The sequence below is a fragment of the Molothrus aeneus genome, chromosome 9, assembly GCF_037042795.1.
Source record: "Molothrus aeneus isolate 106 chromosome 9, BPBGC_Maene_1.0, whole genome shotgun sequence".
Classification (NCBI taxonomy): domain Eukaryota; kingdom Metazoa; phylum Chordata; class Aves; order Passeriformes; family Icteridae; genus Molothrus; species Molothrus aeneus.
This window is the reverse complement of record NC_089654.1, coordinates 24,650,264-24,668,438: the sequence shown is the minus strand read 5'-3', so window position 1 is coordinate 24,668,438 and position 18,175 is coordinate 24,650,264. Positions and strand designations below refer to the sequence as shown.

Here is an 18,175-nt window from a genome sequence, read left to right as displayed (position 1 = left end):
TTTTTAAACTCGTCTGCTGTTCATCACTTGCTGGGACAGTTGTACCAGTCTTTGGTTACAGTCTTTCCTGTAAGAGCAGTAACAGGCCGTGCTATTCTTTTGCCAATATCCAAACTGTAGTACCGATCTGAAAGGAAGAGAGGTCAGGATTAAATTCCAGAAACTACATTTAATTCATGAGAAAAATTCACAAATTCAAGCCTGAATTTTAATGTCGCTTAGGCCTGGATAACAGATTTACTGTTCCATGTGCATATAGGGAGCTGAGAGGCTCCAACAATAAATTTCTGTCCTCAGCTTTATTTTTCAGGTGTCCTTGGTTGTAGTAAGTTTTATGGCATTGCTAATAATTAAATCTGTCCCAGGAGCAGGGAAGAACGTTCTTGTGTTGCTAGAACACAGAAATAGTCTTAAGAATTTGGAAATCAAACTAACTACATCCACAACAATCCTGCACTCACCACAGAAGTGGGAAGTCCATGGTCCCTGAGTGTGAATGAGCCTGTGAGGCTGATTCCTCCAAGATGAGGAATTGGATCTTACTGACAGGGACTTTAATAGCCCGTATTTGGGTATGGCTTGTTCATAGAGCTATTTAGGTTTTTGAAAACTTGAGGAATGCTTATATGGGATCCTGGCTGGGGGAATGAGTCTACCTAATCTAGGATTGTAAATAATTTTTTTGAGCTGAGTTAAGTGGTTTATCTCCCTCCTTTTTGTGTTTTGTCAGAAACAAAGTTCCCTAGAAGCCATTGAAAAACTTGCTGTGTTGTGATCCAAAGACTTCAGTCTATCATTAACATAATCCTTCATTAAAGGTTTGTCCCTTTACAAGGCTGGACTCCTTGGCAATGCATTCCCCAACTGGCTGCTTTGAACCTCTGTATCTCATTGCTGCACCTTGTCCTGATTCTTAATAGAAACATCTCTTGATTATGGGCAGCATTTTAATTCTCGGGACTTTTTAGCAGTGTTGAAAGTAGTACTACAAGTGATAACAGGAGCTTCTTCCCCACCCCCTTTTGAGGTCTATAGTGATGTGCTTTAGTTTTACTTACTGTAAGAGAAGGCATAGTAGTCGTAGCCATCGGGCTTGTTCTGGTTGGGTATGGAGAGAGTTGAGTGGACAACCTTGGGCAGCCCTCTCCAGTATGTTGTCATTTGGACTTCCTTGCGCAGAACTCCTGCAAGCAAAAGGAGCCCTCCGTGAGGAGCTGTCCCCTACAGCCATTAAAACCTCCCAAGCACAATGTTGTGTCAGAGGTGAAAGCACCTGTGTAAGAGAGCCTTAATGTCCCCTTACCAGAAGGGTGGGGGTTGATCCTGACGGTGCGGATGACGGTCGGCATTCGCACAGCACGCTGGAAGCGCCGCCGGATGACAACTCTGGGGACAAAGGCTGGGTATCTGATGGTGACCTGGGCTCTTCTTTGACACTTCTTGGCTGGCTCTTGTCTGTACACATACTGCTGCATGTTCCCATCTACAACACACGTTTGTTTTGTTAGTTTTAAAAAAATTTAAATCCCCCCCCCAAAAACACTCAACTTGATTAGGTATGAAAATGTCATTATATTCCTATCACACACAAGAAATCAATGACATTCTTGTGGTGACTGTACAGCCCACACACCATTCATGTAAGATAAGGAAATTACTTCAAAATAAGAAATCAGAAATGGAGATGGAAATTTTCACACATAGTTATGAACTAGCAAGATTAAAGCCTTGCCTTCTCTACTTAACTTGAGACTAAAGTAGCTTTACCACCAGATAAAACTTATTGCAATGTTCAGCCACTCCAGTGCTGGATTCCTGGATTCTCACCCTTACAGACCTGGTTAAAAATGCACTGAAAGACCTCCAAGTTCTAGTATAAATTTTTTTAAGCTTCAGGCTATTTTTGAACACCTGGAACACTGGCATCATTTGAGTTTCTGTGTTTGAAAGAAATAGGTCTTGGGTCAAGAGAAACAGTATTTTATGCCTGATCAAGGCAATTCAAGCACCTTTTGATGTTCCCTGAACTTCAGGAATACAAGACATACCTCTTTTGATAAAATAAACAGATTCTGGTCTGGTGTTGTATCTTGCCACAGGGAGGGTTGCTACTATTCTCCCACTTAGCCCTGCAAATCCAGTTGCGAGAGGTTTGGGATAGCCATTATCCATAACGCCATTAGTGAAGCGCCAGTACAGGGGACCCTGAGCATTTAAGGAAAAAAAAACAAGAGCTTTAGAGGAAGTTAATTCCTGGTTATTTCAACTGCAAAACAAACATGAAGAATAATCCATAAACAAGCACTACTAGTACTTTAATAGCTACATTGTAAATCTGACTAGAATCACTCCTACATCCAGACAAATGAGAAAAAACTACTACAACTTCATTAAGTACCTCCTGCAGCCTTTTAACCTTTGAGTAGGGCTAGAGTATTTTAAAAGCTAATTTTTAAGGGGGGGGGGGGTTACTGAATAAAGGGGTTTCCTTTCTAAATCTCTTAAATTTTCATAGATATAACGAGCAGCTTGAATTCCAGGACTGAGTGATTTATGGGGAAGTAACTGCTAACAGCTTTAACGAGGCATGGGTATTTCATTAGCATTTTTTTTTTCAGGTTGGGAAACATACTAGAAATAATTTAGGCAATCTTTTTCCCCAGTATTCAATCTGAACCTCCCCTGGTGCAACCTAAGGCCCTTTTCTCTCATTCCTGGGAGTAAAGCCCGACTTCTCTCGGCTGTCCCCTCCTGTCTGGGAGTTAAGCAGAGCCAGAAGGTTCCCCTGAACCTCCTTTTCCCCCAGCTGAGCCTCCCCAGCTGCTCCTCATCAGCCTCGCCCCATCGTGCCGGCCGGGACCACTCCCACCTTGACGAAGAAGGTTTTTCCGTCGCAGTTGCACCTGGAGAAGACGGAGTCGATTGGCGAGGGGATGCCCCAGCCGTCGGTGATCCGGCGGGGGTTTGTGGTCGGTGGGCTCCGGCCGTTTAGCAGCCAATAATAGTGGCCTGGAGGGGGGGGGACAGGCGTGAGGGGCGCCGGGGACAGCGAGGGACAGCGCCGTCCTGCCCCCGGGGGACGAGGCTGAGCCGGCCCCATGAGGGGTCTGAGGGGACGGACTCGGCTCGGGAGTGTTCCGTGAGGGGTGAGTGGCACCGGGGCGAGTGAGGGAGGAGAAAGAGGAGGAAGAGCGACGGGGCAGGTGAAGGAGGAAGAGGAGGAAGTGATGGTGAAGATGAAGATGAAGATGAAGGATTGGGTTCGGGAAAGGTGAGAGAGGAGGAGAAAGAAGGCTGGGGCAGGTGAGGAAGGAGCTCTGGCGCTGTGCGGGGGAAGGAGGAGGGCCGGAGCCGGGGCCGGTGAAGGAGGAGCGGGGCCACGCCGGGGCAGGTGGAGGATGTTCGGAGCAGCCTCACCTCGGAAGACGGCCAGGGTGCCATTGGGCAGGGCCACCATGCCGTCCGCTGGCTTGCCGCTGCACAGGTCCTTCTCGTCGTTCCTCTCTGCAAAACACAGCCAGGTGGGTTTGTTTAAGGTTCCACAAGAACCGCCTTAGCTTTCCCCTCGGCCCCGCCGGTGGGCCAGGGATTAATTCCTCATTGGGGACGTGTTCCCAGGAAGGTCGGCTCTGGTGCTATGGCCCCGGCAGTGCCGAGTGACCAGGTGTGGGTGTCCTTGCTTGTTGCCACCTAAGTACCTATAATTCAGGCAAATGCCTACAAACACCTTATGTGCTACGTGATTTAGGATTTTATTGTTCCTTTAAGCTACTTTAGCAGCTTCTCTTCCCTCTTGTTATTAAAAAAAAAAGCATTTATGCTTCCTTTCAGTTATATATATATATATATATGCAGTTAAATATAAAGGAAGGATGAATCTCTTTTAGACTGAAATTCAAGTATTTTGCACCTAAACCCCTAGTTTTTTCCCCCAAAACATCTTTCAGTATCTGATTCAAAAATTGCTCAAGAACCTGCAGGCTATATCTGATTAAAATAAAGAGAAGGCATGAAAAAGGCTGTGGCAGAAAGCAAGGCAAGAGACTTCTTGTCTCTTTTATATGATATTTTTAGTTGGTGGCTACAAAATACCAGGTTAGGTACCATGAGGGAGGGTGGGTATGCAGCCTGACTTCTAGCAATTTTTTCATGGGATTTAGAAATTTGTCATCTTTTTCCTTGACTTTTTGTCTGTTTGCATCTTCTGCAATAGCAAGCAGGAGGAGGAGAAACTTATAGCAAACAATTTTCAGTAGGACCAATTACTGAAACCAATTATTGTAGATCGTGTTCTAAAGTACTTGGAGGATTTAATTAATTCCACAGCTGCTGATGCTTTTGTACCTGCTGGAATGCACTTACCTGGTGTTTCTCCAGGGAACATTGGCAGGTCCCCAACTTGTATTAAAGGCTTGTTTATCTCGGGCTCTTCTTTTGCTGGCAGAGTTTCAGGTTCAGTTGGATGAGGTTCTTCTAAGGCCTCAGTGACCTCCTGGAAATGTATTGTTGGCTTGGATGTCCCATTAGACACAAGATACATTTCTTCTATTGTGTCCTTTTTATCCCTCGTTGTGGTTTCTTTGGTAACTGTAGTTACCTCTTCTTTGGCAGTACCAGGGGCCTTTTCAGTGACATCTTCCATTTCTTTTCCAGGTGTGGTGCCCATTTCTTGAATGGTTGTTTCCTCTTTTTTACCAGCTGTTGTCATCTCCACAATAACACAAGCAGCACCTGGGCTCTCTTTGTCTGCTGCTGGCCCAGCCTGCTCAGTGTCAGTAGTTGTCTCTTTTTCTTTTGGTGTTACAGCCTCACTGGGCTGAGGAGTTGAATCTTCCTCGATGGTTGTTACCAGCACAGTGTGACTGGGCAAGGGAGCTGTGGCTGCTGTTGTTGCAGTCTTGGTGTCTGTAGAAGTTGTTTCTGATTCAGCTGCTGCAGTGACAGGTTCCTTGGCCATAGGAGCTGCATTTGGAACATCATCCATACCTTTAGGAGAATCACCTGGTTTAGCTGTTGTCACCATAGCTACAGTAACTGTGTCTTTCCCAGTTGCAGCTGTGAAAATGTCTTTAAGCAGAGTAGTTCTGTCTTTCTTTGGTGTTGTTGTCTCCTTGATCTCCATTGTGGTATCTGAAAGCATTGTCCCTGCCCCAGTTGTGGGGGAATCCTTCCCAACTGTTGTGGGTGCAGCACTACTCGGAGAAGCTGTGGCTTTACTGGCCTCAGGGGCTGCAGGGGTAGTTGGGGAATCAGCATCCTCTGCTTCAGGGGTGGTGGGAGAGTCTGCCTTTGTTGTAGGTTCTTCTGGGGTTGTTTCTTCAGGTTTTGGGGTGGTGGGAGAGTCTGCCTTGGTGGTTGGCTCTTCTGGGGTTGTTTCTTCAGGTTTTGGGGTAGTAGGAGAGTCTGCCATTGTTGGCTCCTCTGAGGTTGTCTCCTCTGTTTTGGGGGTTGTTGGCTCCTCTGGGGTTGTCTTTTCTGGTTTAGGAGTTGTTGGCCCCTCTGGAGTTGTCTCCTCTGGTTTGGGAGTTGTCACCTCCCCTGGGGTTGTCTCTTCTGGTTTAGGAGTTGTGGGCTCCTCTGGGGTTGTCTCCTCTGGTTTAGGAGTTGGCTCTTCTGCTTTAGGAGTTGTGGGCTCCTCTGGGGTGGTCTCTTCTGGTTTAGGAGTTGTGGGCTCCTCTGGGGTGGTCTCTTCTGGTTTAGGAGTTGTGGGCTCCTCTGGAGTGGTCTCTTCTGCTTTAGGAGTTGTGGGCTCCTTTGCTTTAGGAGTCGTGGGCTCCTCTGGAGTGGTCTCTTCTGCTTTAGGAGTTGTGGGCTCCTCTGCTTTAGGAGTTGTGGGCTCCTCTGGGGTGGTCTTTTCTGGTTTAGGAGTTGTGGGCTCCTCTGGGGTGGTCTCTTCTGCTTTAGGAGTTGTGGGCTCCTCTGGGGTGGTCTCTTCTGGTTTAGGAGTTGTGGGCTCCTCTGGGGTGGTCTCTTCTGCTTTAGGAGTTGTGGGCTCCTCTGGGGTGGTCTCTTCTGCTTTAGGAGTTGTGGGCTCCTCTGGGGTGGTCTCTTCTGGTTTAGGAGTTGTGGGCTCCTCTGGGGTGGTCTCTTCTGCTTTAGGAGTTGTGGGCTCCTCTGGGGTGGTCTCTTCTGCTTTAGGAGTTGTGGGCTCCTCTGGGGTGGTCTCTTCTGCTTTAGGAGTGGTGGGCTCCTCTGGTGTTGGTGTTGTTGGCTCCTCTGGTGGGGGGGTTGTATCATCTGTTGTTGGTGTGGTTGGTTCCTCTGGGGTGGTCTCTTCTGGTGGGGGGGTTGTCTCCTCTGACGTGGGAGTTGTCAGCTCTGCTGGAGTTGTCTCCTTGGGTGGTGGTGTTGTTGGCTCCTCTGGGGTTGTCTCCTCTGGTGGTGGTGTTGTTGGCTCCTCTGGTGTTGGTGTTGTTGGTTCCTCTGGGGTTGTCTCCTCTGGTGGTGGCGTTGTCTCCTGTGGTGTTGGTGTTGTCGGCTCCTCTGGTGTTGGTGTTGTCGGCTCCTCTGGGGTTGTCTCCTCTGGTGGTGGTGTTGTTGGTTCCTCTGGCGTTGTCTCCTCTGGTGGTGGTGTTGTCAGCTCCTCTGGGGTTGTCTCCTCTGGTGGTGGTGTTGTCGGCTCCTCTGGGGTTGTCTCCTCTGGTGGTGGTGTTGTCGGTTCCTCTGGGGTTGTCTCCTCTGGTGGTGGTGTTGTCGGTTCCTCTGGGGTTGTCTCCTCAGGTGTGGGGGTTGTCGGCTCCTCTGGGGTTGTCTCCTCTGGTGTGGGGGTTGTTGGCTCCTCTGGGGTTGTCTCCTTTGGGGTTGGTGTTGTTGGTTCCTCTGGGGTTGTCTCTTCTGGTGTTGGTGTTGTCGTCTCCTCTGGTGTTGTCTCCTCTGGTGGTGATGTTGTTGGTTCCTCTGGGGTTGGTGTTGTTGGTTCCTCTGGGGTTGTCTCCTCTGGTGTTGGTGTTGTCGGTTCCTCTGGGGTTGTCTCCTCTGGTGGTGGTGTTGTCGGCTCCTCTGGGGTTGTCTCCTCTGGTGGTGGTGTTGTTGGTTCCTCTGGGGTTGTCTCCTCTGGTGGTGGTGTTGTTGGTTCCTCTGGGGTTGTCTCCTCTGGTGTTGGTGTTGTTGGCTCCTCTGGGGTTGTCTCCTCTGGTGTGGGGGTTGTTGGTTCCTCTGGGGTTGTCTCCTCTGGTGTTGGTGTTGTTGGCTCCTCTGGTGTTGTTGGTTCCTCTGGGGTTGTCTCCTCTGGTGGTGGTGTTGTTGGTTCCTCTGGGGTTGTCTCCTCTGGTGTTGGTGTTGTTGGCTCCTCTGGTGTTGTTGGTTCCTCTGGGGTTGTCTCCTCTGGTGGTGGTGTTGTTGGTTCCTCTGGGGTTGTCTCCTCTGGTGTGGGGGTTGTTGGTTCCTCTGGGGTTGTCTCCTCTGGTGTTGGTGTTGTCGGTTCCTCTGGGGTTGTCTCCTCTGGTGGTGGTGTTGTTGGTTCCTCTGGGGTTGTCTCCTCTGGTGGTGGTGTTGTTGGCTCCTCTGGGGTTGCCTCCTCTGGTGTGGGGGTTGTCGGCTCCTCTGGGGTTGTCTCCTCTGGTGGTGGTGTTGTTGGCTCCTCTGGGGTTGTCTCCTCTGGTGTGGGGGTTGTCGGCTCCTCTGGCGTTGTCTCCTCTGGTGGTGGTGTTGTCGGCTCCTCTGGCGTTGTCTCCTCTGGTGGTGGTGTTGTCGGCTCCTCTGGGGTTGTCTCCTCTGGTGTGGGGGTTGTCGGCTCCTCTGCGGTTGTCTCCTCTGGTGTGGGGGTTGTCGGCTCCTCTGGGGTTGTCTCCTCTGGTGGTGGTGTTGTTGCCTCCTCTGGTGTTGTTGGTTCCTCTGGGGTTGTCTCCTCTGGTGGTGGTGTTGTTGGTTCCTCTGGGGTTGTCTCCTCTGGTGGTGGTGTTGTTGGTTCCTCTGGGGTTGTCTCCTCTGGTGTTGGTGTTGTTGGTTCCTCTGGGGTTGTCTCCTCTGGTGTTGGTGTTGTTGGTTCCTCTGGGGTTGTCTCCTCTGGTGTTGGTGTTGTTGGTTCCTCTGGGGTTGTCTCCTCTGGTGTTGGTGTTGTTGGTTCCTCTGGGGTTGTCTCCTCTGGTGTGGGGCTGGTGGGAGCTTCACTGTCGGTTGCTGCTGCCTCGGTGGCATCAGGGGTTGGGTCTTGTGTTGGGGGCAGGTCGGTTGGGTCCATTTCAGTCGGTGGCTCCTCTGTGGTGTCAGGGGTCACATCTTCTGCTGTATCCGGAGTGGGAGGCTCTGCTTCGGTCGCTGGTTCCTCTGTGGCCTCAGGGGTTGTCTCTGCAAGTTCTGTGGTTGGGGCAGGAGTGGTCACTTGGATTTCAGGATCTACAGAACAAATACAAATTCAATTCAGCCGTTGGACTTACCATGAAGGTAGGTATTGCCCATAATTGTGTTACACCCATTAGCTACAGGTGCTTCCTTTGGAATAGCAAGTCCTTTTTTAACCACCAAACTAACCTGGACCTGGTGAAATGGGAGTTCCTTTTGTCTGCATGGGACTTTGCAGCAGCTCAGCTCAGTTTTAGGTGGTCCCTTTTGGCCAACCTGGTGCTGCCCCAAGTTCAGGGTTTAGTTTGGTGCCTGCTGGTGGAGCTGCCAGGGGTTTCCTGCTGCTTTCATGGAAAGGAAGCCACTTTGAAAAATAGTCCTTCTAACAGAACACTTCCCTTCTCAGTCTGTTATTTTGATTTATTCCACTGCCCTACATTATAACTTAGTCTGCACCAACAACCTGGAATCAGTGGAGAGAGGTAGGGAAGCAGGATGAAAATCATTCCTGAACACAGAGCCCTGACTGCATCTCCTGCTGTATCTTTGTTCCTTGGGTTGTTTTCCTCATTGTGATGTATGGATTTAAGGCTCTCTTGTATTTATAGTTACATTGATATCAGTCAAATTGTTATTCAGCAAGAAGAAGAGTAAATGTTTCTGCATTTCAATCTCTCCCTAAGTATTCTCTCTCTGAGATTTTGCAGATTAGTTCTGCATTCACAAATGTTGTGTGTTTAGTATGAGCAGAACATTGCAGAATAGGTTTCACTCCCATCACATGTATCTGAAATACCATAAGCCAGCCGAGATCCTATTAATGGTTATTTGAATTTTCTTTAATTTTCTTTCATTTAACCCACTATAAGGTTTTTAGGGTTTTGGGGGGGTTCTTTAGTTGGTTTTTGTTTTGTTTTGTTTTTTGGGGGTTTTTTTGTTTTTTTTTTTTTTTTGTAATAGGAAATTGGAACAGCAGAAAATAAGTACTCCAAATCTAAAACAAAAAATAAGAAGAGGGTGGGAGGATTAAAATATTGACTGACTTCTAGTGTCTTTTCAATTGTGCTTCAAGTTCAAACTGGTCTCCTGAGTTATCACTTCAAACTCTGGAGCACATTACCAAAGAACACAGGAAAGCAGCATATTTTCCAGTCAGAATAAATAAATAAATGTGTTCTCTGAAGCAGCATAAGGCTGGCTTGATTGAAGCTAAAGAAACCTGCTAGGACATTTTCCTGTGCTGCCAGTTCACCACTGTCCCACCCTTCCTGTTCCAGCCATGGATGCTGTCCAAGACTGACAATGGTCTGTACCCTGTGTTTGGAGGATGTGTGTGACGATCCAATAGAGACGCAGGAGACATCACCTCTCTGCACCGTCTGTGCTGAGTGAACTCTCCAAAGTCCTGAGGGCTTGGTGAGGTAATCAGTTTATAAACCAAGTGCTTCCAAGCTTGCTAACTGTCTGGTAATGTCTAGGATCAGCTTTCTATTTCCAGAGCAGGAAAATGGTCTTTAATTTTCCTTCAGGTAACACCCATCCTGGTGCATCCATATACTTGCCTACCTTCCACAGCTTCCTCTGGTGACTCTTCCTCATCTGTGGAGGACCTTTTAGATGTTGATTTGTTGTCTGGAGGAGTCTCTGGGGTTGGCTTTTCTGTGTGTGCTGAAAGAGAGAAGTGTTCCCATTAACAGATTATTTTATCTTTATAAGTGCTTGGTGTCAACTGTATTAGAATGATTACAACATTTTAGACTCAACACTAAGTTTCTTTTCATTTATAGGATTCTTTACACAATTATTTGTGTGAAAAAGAGCAAAAATACCCTTTTGATCCTTAAGTGTTTCATCACAGATGGGAGCAATATTTTTCCCAGAAGTTTGAGGTGAGGCATTATTAGCTAATGGCAACTTTGAGGTGGGAAAAGAAATTAATTCTGAGCTGAGCTCTATGTTCTGAAAATTTGCCTTATTTTTTTTTTCACTACAGATGACTTTACTACTTGACTTTCACTATACATAACTAACTCTAGTGTAGATAGGAGAGCTGTCACATTAGCCAAGAATTTACTTTGATAATCTCCTTGCAGCTCTTCAGATGTGATAATTCTACACAAATGATTGTTTTGGAGAGATATTTTAAAAGAAATGGTTTCCTTGAAGGAAACAGGAGCTACAAAGCAGTCGTGGACCAAGAAATCAACATGGGTATTAAGGTAACTTCTAGCAGGCTGAGTTTTAGGAGAAATAGGAGGTTGTGTTCAGATTTTTCAGCTCTGAAGAGTGAATGGAAATTCAGTTGTATCCAGTAAGAGCCAGATAATGTTTTGTAATTAATTGTTGGCTAAATTGTATAATTAGAAATTAGCTACTGGCATAGCCTTGTAGAAGGAACTTGTTAGTTGTGAAGGAAATGTGGTGGAGCTCAGGGAACTGGCCAAATTATTTTGATCCAGCCAAGGGAGCTGGTAACTGCCAGAGGTGTGTGTAATCAGCTTTTTACAAAAGGAATGGATTTTTGTCTCCAAGGGATGACCATGGTGTCAAAAGATTTACTTTCACAGTGAGCTAGTGCTCAAAGTAAGGAAGGTTGGGTATTGCACTATTTCCTGAAACATTTATTGAGGAAGACAGAGAAATTGTAGTTGAAGCTGAATGACTCTTTTGAAAGCCAATTGTTGGGGAGGGGAACTTTTTGTTTATGTGTGTACATGTATTCAGGGATTAAAGCACTTCTGGAGAACGGGGAAGTTAACAGTGAGCTCTGGATATGCATCGAACACTGGCCTTTACTGTACAGGAAAAAATGTTCAGAGGATGCTAAAACAGCAGATTTATTCCAGGAGGTTTAACAGGTTTCTCAGTTATTCAAACATAACATAAATAGTAAAATACTGAGTACAGTGGTTTGGGGGATTTCTGCTGGATTTTTTGACAAAAAATGATAGCAAAGTTTAGTACAACACAGAAGAAATTATTCAAGATTAGGAACAGTTGATTAATTCTTCATTCTATTTTAACTGAAGAAGTGAAATGGTTTAACAGTGTTTTGTGAGTGTTTGGGTGTGATAAACTGAGCAGAAAGAGGGAAATATTAAGCAGCCTCATAAGCAGCAAATTCACCTCAATATGCTTCCAAGACACTTCTCTAGACATTCAGTCAAAAGACATAGAGTCTGTCTGCTGGATATAGACTCTATTTCAGCCTAAATTACTGTGCAATTGTGTGGCAAAGCCAAGCCACTATCCCAGCACTTGGGGACCACTTGGGTGAAGAGAACCAAATGATAATTTTGACTTGTGTTGTGTGTTACACTGCAGGCTTTTGGAATTGGCTGCCTTGGAGGTGGGCTGCTCTGTGGATGCAACGACCTCATGCCAAACCACACTTGTCAAGTGTGTTGACAGAAATTAATTTAGGTCTGTAGGTACCAGAAAGTTTAAGGACATGATGGAATTAAACATATCCTGTTGTTGTTTTTTAGAGTTCATTTGCTGGTGTCCTTAAAGCTATGTGAGGGCGGGACTGCACCTCCAGATCTGTGCCTTTGTGCTCAGCTGAAACCCCACCAGGCTCTGCAGAAAAGGACAGAACAAAAGTGACTGATTCCGCCCTGGACTGAACTTGCAGCCTAAAGGTAAAATGTGTGTTTTCTTAAATTTTTTCTTGCTACACTGTGAACATGTGACATGCAGTTCCTCCCTCCTACCCTGCAGGATGGGTTTCTGTGTTGGGCTGCTCTTCCCATGTTGGATTTGAGATGGGGAGAATGCAGGATGTGCATCTCTAGTATGCTGCCAGTGACTGTGGTAGCCTCAAGCAAGTGGTCTGGAGCTCCAGGTAGTACAATCCCAAGGCATAGAGTAGCCATTCCCCACTTTTGGATGGGTGGGGATTTTAAGGGGGTTGAACCTTCCACCTTGTTTTTATAAGATGAACTAAACATTTTACTGCAATTCATTTATTCATCTGCCTAGTGGAAAAGGCCCTGGGGGTGCTGGTGCTACATGTGAGCCAGGTGTGCCCAGATGGACCAAGGGCCAATGGCCCCTGGGCTGTGCCAGCCCTGGTGTGGGCACAGGCCCAGGGCAGTGGCTGTGCCCTATGCTGGCACTGCTGAGGGACCTCGAGTGCTGTGTCCAGTTCTGGCCCTCGTGGCCAGAGAGACCTTGAGGGGCTGGAGCGTGTCCAGGGAAGGGAACGGGGCTGGGGAAGGGTCTGGAGCACCAGGAGGGGCTGAGGGAGCTGGGAAAGGGGCTCAGCCTGGAGCAAAGGAGGCTCAGGGGGCCCTTGTGGCTCTGCACAGCTCCTGACAGGAGGGGACAGCCGGGGGGGCCGGGCTCTGCTCCCAGGAACATGGGATAGGACAAGAGGAAATGACCCCTAGGAGTTCTAGGGGAGGTTTAGGTTACCAGGCTGCCCAGGGCAGGGGTGGAGTCCCCATCCCTAGAGGGATTTAAAAGCTGTGTGAATGTGGCACTTTGGGGACATGTTTTAGGGGTGGCCTTGGAAGTGCTGGGGGAATGGTTGGATACAATGGTCTCAAAAGATCTTTTCCAAACAAATCTGTTCTGATTCCCTTGCTTCTCTCGCTGAATTCTATTATTGAGGTGCCGACCTTATCTTTACACATGGTATTCTGAGTAAGGTCTCTGACAGAGCATGGCTAGTGCCAAAAGAGCCTAATGTAAAATACAACTTTAACCTCAGAATTCACATCTTGGTGATGACTTCCAGGACATCTACCTGGATGTTTCTGTAAAGTGTTCATGCTTGAGAAGCTGGCCAATTTGTTTGTGAAAATAGGTTTTGTTATTTTTGTTCTATTTTCTTTTGTTTGGTTTTGTTTGTTTTGTTCTGTTTTCTGTTTTTCAGTTGTCACCAAAGCCCACAGAGTTTTGTTTATGATAAAGCACCTATGCTTAAACATGTCTTTGAGAAGCAGTTGGAGAAATGCCTTACCCTCTTTACAGTGCTTGGCATAGTCTGGGCAGCATTTTCCGTAGCGCTCGCAGTCGGCGTCGCAGTCGCACTCCCTGCCCCTCTCGAAGGCTTCAAAGCAGCGTCCCTCGCAGGAGGCGGCTGCAGGGACACAGAGCACAGTCAGGCTTTGGGCCAGCTCACCGGCAACGCTGGGACCTCTCTACAGTGAAGTCATTGGCTCGAGCTGTGCCAAGAGCAGCTCCGTAAAATCAGGCACTTATCCTGGTCTGATCCAGGCTTTGTCTGTGATGTGGGGTTTGGATCAGGCAGTGCCACCAGAAGGGCACTGCGCCATGGCAGTGACATTGGATTGACAGCGCGATAAAACCTGACTGCCGCGTTCACTTTAGCCAGGTCCCACCGTAGGAGGCTTCTGCTTCCCCAGCCACAGAGCAGTGATCTCAGGAGTGATCTTGAGATTCTGGGCTGGGTTTGCAGGAAAATGTTCACCAGGGTATCCCTTTGCAACAAGAATGATGTGTCTACCAAAGCATTTCTGAAAAATAATTCACTTAATTAGGTCACAACCGAGTGTACCTGGTGTGTCCAGGCAAACGCTGCAACCTAATTGTCTGAACAGGTTATCCAAGTTACCTCAAGAGACCAGTTTGGAATTATTTAGTACAGTTCTTAAATTATTAGTACTAAAGGACTATATACCATGTTTTGACATGATTAATAGCCACATGATTTTAATATTTCATGTTTGGTTAACTTCTGAAACTTCACTGACCAAACCGCCATTTCATATCAAATAATGACCATGTTGTGTTAGAAAGAGTGTGCACAGCTATTAGACTTGAGAAAAAGAACTTTCTCTATGTAGGTCTCTATTGAAGTCATTGCCTCTGTGGCACACAAGGCATAAAATCATGTTATACAATTAAATCAGTATCAAGAAAAATTAGGATTGCTGTATAGGCAAATTCTGAACATCTTTGGATTAGTGCAGTTGTGGAATCAGCGTTGATGGCAATGGATCCATCCCACATGCACAGGTGAGAGTTATTTTTATTATCTTAGGGAAATTTTTATTCATAAATAATGTCTGGCATTTCTGTCATTTAGTCAGTGTTGATTCCACACTAGCTGGACAACAGTCCTTAGACATGCCTGCCTGCATCCTTTCAGGATGGCACCTGCTGTGCTTGCCTGGACTCACTGATTTAGAGTAGAACAGGGAAGACTTCCTCTAGCCTTAAACTTTTGTTAAATGTTGTGTAGAAGCCAGAATACCTTTTGAATCTGACCCACAATGAATAAATAGCCTCCATATTAAAATGCCACACTCTGCATCTTCAGCTGTGAGAAATGCTGATGTCCCCCCACAAAGCAAAATGAGGATGGGGAAGACTGAAAGGCAAAGTGTCCCCAGTGTGTGTCAGGGCAGCAGAACTGGAATTTTAGGGAGTGCTAAGTCTGCATTTTGAACAACACTCAGTGGTGTAGCTGGTTCTGAGAAGTATTTGTTATTCCTGTAACCCTACTGGAACCACAGTGTAGTATAATAAACTACTGTTACCCAAATCGCTGACGTTTCTGACATTGGCGATTCCTAAGAAAATGCTTTTAATGCTCAGTAAAGCAATAATCTGTTTTTATTTACATTGTGAAGTTTTGCCTATAAATAAAGCATAAATTAATACTCATCCAAACACCTTTTCCAGCAGACTCTGGACATGGTTCTGATCCAGAGTCAATTTCTGTCCATGGAAGGACACCCTGGCTTTGGATTAGACCACACAGCATCCATACTTCTTAAATTTGAGTTGGAATATGTCACAATTTCTTTCTGCAAAACCCTAAATTGGCTTTTAACACTTTTTTTTCTTTGTATAAGAGACAGATACATACAGTACAAATGCACTAAGGAGTAGAAAACAAACAGTTTTTGCCAATCTTGCCTAGTTCTGCTTTTGTAAAAAGCAAAATTCTTTGCTTGGCAATAATACACGATTTTCTTTGGATTGCAAGAGGTTATCCTGAATATTTGAGGGGAACAACAATACATGTATGAGAGGGAACAAGGACACAGCAAACCAACAGACATTTAAGCATTCAGAGGAGACACTGGTGTGGTAGGGAGATGGGAGGGGAATTTTGAGGAGAGGAACTGGCTGTGTTTGGGAACTTACCCACTGTGCAGACTTTCCTGAAGTCAGGGCAGCACTCCATGTAGTGGTGACAGTTAAAATCACACTGGCAGTCATGCTCTCTAGAATACCCTGCCCCACATCTCCCTGTACAGCTCGATACATCTAAAATCACACAACACTGGTGTAAGCATTGCCCAACCACAACGGTCCTTAAGGAAATGCTGAATGGAAAAGGACTAAAGTTTCTCTCTTCTTTTCCCTACAGAATGTGGTTTCTTCACTCAGTACTGCAGAAGCTGAGGGCCTGGTATGACCCCTCCTGAAGGTGTGGGGAGCAGAGGTTTGCTCTGAGCCAGCCTGAGGACCAGCAGCAGCCTGTGTTCAGGTTAGAGGGGTCTTCCACTGAGCTAACTTAACCCTTTTTGTCTGAAAATTAAGGAATCCTTGAGGATTGGTTCTGTAGTATGACCACAGACTTCCAAACTAGCCCCTTAGACAATATATCAGCTTTGCTGATTTACTTTCCAATTTGATTCACCTTCTGTATGATAATAGGTGTGCATCTACACACCCATACCTGACAGACCCCCTAGATATCTGATTTTTACTGTTGGTAATGCTGTTCCTAATAACCCATCTAATCAGGCAAGCTTGGAAACTGGAGAGCGCTGTCGTAATAAATACAGGTCCCTGAAACCATTTTTATTGGAAGTTTCAAAATCTGCCTACTCCCTACACTATATTTTTTTCCCTGATGTCAAGGAAGAATTTGGTATCAGCTCTCAGGTTAAGAACAGTTGGGATCTAGCCCTGTAACTCCTATGAAGTACGTTTTGTTAATTAGAAGATTATGTACTAGCAGACTAACAGAAAAGCTCATCCCATAATGGCTTTACTGCCAGACTGCTAGGAAATGCTGGATAACAAGAAATGGTGCAGATAACAGGTGGCAAAACAAGACATCAGGAGGTGTCCTGCTTTAACCTGTGAGCATTCCAGCTCAGCAGTGCCTTGCTACCTTCTGCTGCCAAATCAGATATTCACCCTGCAACCCTTCCCTTCCTCTGTGAAATCTCTGAAAACACAACCAGCTAACAGCTTCTTCTGGACATGAAACATGCAGGACCGCAAGTGAAGCGTCCCTAAATACAAACAAAGAAGCTGAACAATCAGCAAGCCCAAACAGATAATCAGCTGAAACATTGAGGAACAACATGGAAATAACATGTAACACAACACAACACCAAAGACAATTTCTAGCACCACACACTCCATGTGTGTGTGTCTGAAGGAAGAGCATGGGATAACAAATATTATATCTGTTACATATACAGTGATTCTCAGACAGTACTTGTAATGCTTGTTATCACTTTGCTACAAATAGAAAAGTGGAACCAAGGGATAACTGGAGACATTAATGGACCTGAGTTACTGGGCTATTAATACAGCAGTTGAAAAGACAAAACGGACATCTTCCTTTATGGGTATATGCCAAATATATTAAACCCTTCTTCCTTTATGGAAAGAAAATAAGTGCAATAGTTATATGGATAATATGTAGTAGTCCAATAGTTGCACCTCTTCACTCATTTGTTTCTTTTAAGTTTATGACTTGTAAGTTATGGAGTTACTTGTAAGGAAAGTGCCTGAATGGTCCTGGTTGCTGTTGGCAAAAGTCTTGATTTTTGCTGAAACTGGTGGGAAGGCATCACTTATCAAGGGGTCAATGTAAGGTTACCTCTGGCATGGGGGGTGCCCTGAGGAACTTCTTGGATACATGACATTGTGCTTTCTGCTATCAAGTAGTAATAAATCATTTTCTACCAGCAAGTAATACCTAGTGTCATCCCCCTGAAAATTTGAGAGCTATTAGAAAATTGCAACAGCACAGGATTTGCTAGGGGTTATGTTCTGCTTCATGTAACAGTGTTACTTTAGTAAGGAATCAATCATAGAGCTTGAAGTATCATTAGAGAAATAATTCCCCAAATTTGCCTCAGTAGTGTAATAATGGTGCATTTAATGGGAAAGCCCTTAGCAGGGTAGAGACCTTCCTTTCCCTGAGCTTACTGAAATATTTTTAGCCAACCTTTGTGGATATTCTCATGTTAGATTCTTTCTAAATCAAACTGCAAATCACTAGGGCTAAATACATTAGTATGAAGGCAGGAGGCTCTGTAAACTGTCTACGGAAAAAGTAATAGATTCATATACATTTTGCAATATACATTTTGCATTATATTTATATTTTTATGTTATTCCTCAAAAAAAGAGGACCATGCTACACTAAAATTTATTTATGAAACTATTCAGTGATGATAAAACTGAATAATATTTCCTATCTGAATAAAGTTCTAGAAAGTAGTATTTTTATGAAGATGCATTTGAAATATTCTTAATGTGTGTCAGGCACACACTCCTAGACACCCTCCCTTCAGCTTTGTGTGTTACAGTACCTTGAGAAGACACCTCTGGAATCAAGGACAGTGAAAGGACCACCAGGGATAGGCATAGTATGTTCCATATGATCATAACTTTCAGGTACGACATCATTCCTAAAAAGAAATAATCTCACATCACTATCTGCAATTCACTTAATTCATAATTTTTTTAATGCTGTGCATATCTTAATAGATAAAGACTAACTTGATAAAAATGTAAAATAAATAATAAAATTGTTCAAGGAAAAATCACTAATTTAGATTTTCTCCATAAATTCCCTCTTATTAGTCAATTAGCCATTAAATTCTGCAGTAAGACTATAGAAATTCATTATGAACAAGTAATAGAAATAAATTTTTGCAGAATTCTA

General features: G+C 45.3%; 1 protein-coding gene across 1 annotated transcript; it reads right to left on the bottom strand.

Moving 5' to 3' along the window:
* Positions 1-23: 23 nt before the first annotated feature.
* Positions 24-17,913, bottom strand: PRG4 (proteoglycan 4). Its single transcript, XM_066555199.1, has 11 exons — positions 17,820-17,913; positions 15,403-15,525; positions 13,247-13,366; positions 9,847-9,948; positions 4,363-8,334; positions 3,418-3,504; positions 2,870-3,009; positions 2,049-2,205; positions 1,304-1,483; positions 1,059-1,184; positions 24-127 (listed from the first exon to the last, which is right to left on the bottom strand). Exons 1-11 carry the CDS (start codon positions 17,911-17,913, stop codon positions 24-26), a joined length of 5,205 nt encoding a protein of 1,734 aa, XP_066411296.1.
* Between the last annotated feature and the right edge of the window lie 262 nt (positions 17,914-18,175).